This window comes from Octodon degus, unplaced genomic scaffold, assembly GCF_000260255.1.
Source record: "Octodon degus isolate 3935 unplaced genomic scaffold, OctDeg1.0 scaffold00287, whole genome shotgun sequence".
NCBI lineage: Eukaryota > Metazoa > Chordata > Mammalia > Rodentia > Octodontidae > Octodon > Octodon degus.
This window is the reverse complement of record NW_004524863.1, coordinates 1,976,284-1,980,653: the sequence shown is the minus strand read 5'-3', so window position 1 is coordinate 1,980,653 and position 4,370 is coordinate 1,976,284. Positions and strand designations below refer to the sequence as shown.

Here is a 4,370-nt window from a genome sequence, read left to right as displayed (position 1 = left end):
GGGAAAACAGAATAAAGCAGTAAATTTTAAATTTTTTAAAATCAACTTGTAACTTGATTCTGAGACAAGGGAACCAGAAACAAAGAAGGGAATTTATAAATACATTTTGTGAAGAGCCAGACTGAAACGAAATATCGTTCTGTTTGTATCAGATTGGTTAGAAGACTTTCCCATAAAGAAATTTCAATATTCTGAAGTGGCACCACCTTTCTCCTCATGTATTTCTCTCTTTTACAGTTCACAGACAACAGAAGCTAGTAATGAGAAACCAAACTTTAACTGAATTTATCCTACTGGGACTAACAGATATCACAGAGCTTCAAACTGTCATTTTCCTTTTTCTCTTCCTCACATACTTTTTAAGCATTTTAGGCAATCTGACCATTATCATCCTTACACTACTGGACTCTCACCTCCAGACTCCCATGTATTTCTTCCTTCGAAATTTCTCCTTCTTGGAAATTTCCTTTACATCCACTTTGACTCCTAGAATGCTGTTCAGCATCTTAACTGGAAATAAGACTATAAGCTTTGCTGGATGTTTCACTCAGTATTTCTTTACTATATTCTTTGGGGCCACAGAGTTTTACCTTCTGACTGCCATGTCCTATGACCGCTATGTGGCCATCTGCAAACCCCTTCATTACAGCATCATCATGAACAACAGGGTGTGCATGCAGCTGGTTCTCTGTTCCTGGCTATGTGGATTCCTAATCATCTTGCTCCCAATCATCCCAACCACTCAACTAAACTTCTGTGCATCCAATTTGCTAAATCATTATTATTGTGACTATGGACCCCTAATGGAAATATCTTGCTCAGACACAAGTCTACTGGAACTGTTTGACTTTATGTTAGCAATTGTGACCTTAGTGGCCACCTTAGTGCTGGTGATTCTCTCCTATACAAACATTATTAGAACCATTATGAAGATCCCTTCTGCTCAGAAAAGGAAAAAGGCTTTTTCCACATGTTCTTCCCACATGATTGTCATCTGCCTTTCTTATGGAAGCTGCATCTTCATGTACATAAAGCCTTCAGCTAAAGAAGGAGTTGCCTTCAATAAGGGAGTAGCTGTACTCAATAATTCAGTTGCCCCTTTACTTAACCCATTCATTTACAGTCTAAGGAACAAACAAGTAAAACAAGCCTTCAAGGATATGACTAGGAAAATATTGCATTTTTATTCATGTTAGTTTCCTCAAAATAAACAGGATTTTTGAATGATGTTTATGATGTTTCATTCAGGTGATGTTTCTGATAAATCGAATGTGAGCATATGTCAAAAATTTCTTTCAAATTTTCAGCCAAGAGTAAGGTGTTGAAAGAAGACCAGTTCAGGTTTTTTTCCTCATATGTATCTTTTAATAAAAGGTGAACACTGGAGAGCCAGGCCTGGCCTGTGAGTGAGACCGCACTGGGCTGCTGGATCCTCATGCCACCCAACACCCAGGCAAGGGCTTTGAAATATCTTCCAGGTAATTCTTACTAGTACAGTGCCTATATCTGCATATCAAGTGCTATCTTTCCATTACAGGAAATAAATTAGTCTTTATAAATTGCTACATGGGTGCTCTCTCTCCCACAACTAGATTTTAACTGCTTATTAAAACTCTTCAGACTCTCATTCTCCTTATTTAGGACATCAATTCACCTTATAAGTAACTATTTGACCCTATTATCGTCATAGGGATTTATTCTGCTGTATTGTCAAAGGCCTACTTCATTATATCTGCCACTGTATTTCCATATATTGAGATATGGTCCTTATAAAAAATGAAACTTTTAACTCTAGAGCCACCATATTATATACAAAATAATACCAGTTTACCACTAGTGAATTTTTTAAGACTTTGCTGAAATTTATGATAGATATATTAAAAAACTAAATTAAGCTCAACTCCCAGCTAGATGAAATCTTAATTCCCCAAATACATAATAAAATATGTGTCTGTTTCTGGGAATGCATGCAGTTTATCTCAATCCCAAATATTTTCTATATGTGACATTCAACTGCAAGTTTTAAAACTACAAGATACACAAAAAAAGCAATAGTAAGCAGTCCATTAGCAAAACACAAGGGTATAACTAGACTCAAATATGACAGAAATACCAGAATCATCAGACAGGGACTATAAGATAATTCTGATTACTATGTTAAAGGGTCTATTTAACAAGGTTTACAATAACCATGAAAGTTTAAGAACATCCACAGAAAAACAAAAAATATTTTTTAAAGTATTAGGGAATGCTAGGGGGAGAATACTGATAACAGAAATTTTAAATTTATGTAATGGAGTCATAGTTCCCATGCACACAGTTGAGGAAAGAATTAGTGAACTGTAAGGTGGATCAGAAGAAATAATCCAATTTTTTTTTTCATAACAAGGGATCGAACTCGGGCCCTTGCTCTCACCAGGGAAGTGCTTATTCTACAGAGCTATCCCCCCAGACTCCTCCAAATTTTTTAATTTTCATTTATTTATTTATTTTGTACAGAAACTCACTACACAGTTTGGACTCATGGTAATCCTTTTCTCTCAGCCTTACTAGCAATGGGATTATAGGCATATGCCACCACATCCAGTTTCAGTGGCCAGCACTACATGCCTGGGATTCTGGGGGCTTCATGGCATGCGGTACTGGGGATCTAACCTGCATCCTTGAACTTTCCAAGCAGTCAGACTCCTGAAACTATCTCGACAGCCCAAGGGCAAATGTGGAAGAAGAGAAGTGAGAGAAAGAAGAAACATTCCAGAGTAATGACACACCAAACACTCAAAAATATACACAACGTAAGTTCCAAGAGAAGAGAAAATACATGGGGTAAAAAATATACTTGAAATGTTGTGGGACTGACAAGCTTCAATATTGTATATGGTTAGATTTTTGGAATTATGTGTAAGCATAAGAATTATATAATTTGTTATGCCTATTTTTAAGATATATTCCAATTTTGAAAAGATTTTTCATCATATTCTATAGGGACGTAAAGTTCGACATATCAATACTTGATGAAAAATACCTGTTACATGTTATGCCTAACATGGTTGATATTCAGACAGATAGTTAGGTTAAGTTTGACAGCCTAGGTTGTATGGTAATAACAATAAGCTTTTCTTCTGGAGGGTTAACAACCTAAGTTTGCAGACTAAAATTAGAGAGAAAGGAGGGCCCCAAGGAAAGCCAAAATTATGGCCCTAGCCTTCCAAGGTCAATTAAGACACAGGACCTATGAGAACTTGTACTATAACATCATGTAACTCGGTAGTGTCCCAAATTTTCTGATCAAGGAGATTATGGGGCCAAAGAGGAAAGTAATCAATGATGTAGAGTTGGTTTAAGTAGAGTCACATGGAGAGAAAACATTCTCTCAGGCTTTCACAGAGAGTACATTGGTCAAGCAATGGCTGTGACTCATCCACATGGCTGACACTGACAAAGGTTCTACAATCTGAGGTACTAGATCTCAGCACAAATCCTGAAGGGATTTCACTGACCTTATCAGACCCAAAAGCTACAACTCTTGTTGCATAGGTCCTGCTTTACCTTGGTCTTAACCATCCAGAAGCAAAGTATAAAAACGAAGTATAAGAAGTAAAGCCATGGTGTTATGTTGAACTGTAGGGGACTCAGGTCAACAATTTCTGACATTGCCTGTGAAGTGGAAGACTCAATGCTATTATGGACTACTGGACTCTTTTAGAATATTTTGCTGAGTTAACACCCCTATAATATTCAAATAACAGAATTTAACAAAAAAAGGGGATACAGATGAATGTTCATTTTGTATCTGTGTATTCAAAATGCTTAGGATAGATATATAGTTGAATTCTCTTTATGAATAGAGGGATTTGTTCTAATAGTGTTTGTAAATAGGATATCATGTCTGCATCTTGTACAGCAATTAACCACTAGGAAGAATGTATGCAATGTGTTAATTATTGAAACTTTCTACCAATTCGGTTTGAAACTGTCTCATTGCTATTTGTTTCTTAATAAAATTATGGGGAAAAAAGAATGAAAAAAATTATGGAAAAATAAATAAATAAATAAATAAATAACAAGTAAAAAGCACTCAACCAACAATAAATGTTGGAGAGGCTGTGGGGAAAAAGGAACACTTTTCCACTGCTGGTGGGAATGTAGACTGGTGCAACCATTATGGAAATCAGTGTGGAAACTCATTAGAAAACTTCTACTGGAAATCCCATTTAAACCAGCTATTCCTCTACTGGGTATTTTCCCGGAGGATCTGAACACACCATATCATAGTGACATATGTGTGCCTATATTTATAGCAGCACAATTTATTGATAGCCAAATCTTGGAAACAGACAAGATGCCCATCACCTGAAGAATGGATGAAA

The 4,370-nt window shown here is 36.3% G+C and overlaps 1 protein-coding gene across 1 annotated transcript; it reads left to right on the top strand.

The window, feature by feature from the left end:
- The first annotated feature begins 260 nt into the window (after positions 1-260).
- LOC101588353 (olfactory receptor 6C4-like) lies at positions 261-1,196 on the top strand. The gene has a single exon (XM_012512897.1). The coding sequence runs from the start codon at positions 261-263 to the stop codon at positions 1,194-1,196; it is 936 nt and encodes a 311-aa protein (XP_012368351.1).
- The last annotated feature ends 3,174 nt before the right edge of the window (positions 1,197-4,370 follow it).

Coding starts and splice junctions, on each gene's coding strand:
- LOC101588353 (XM_012512897.1), top strand. CDS start 261: ATGAGAAACCAAACTTTAACTGAATTTATCCTACTGGGACTAACAGAT.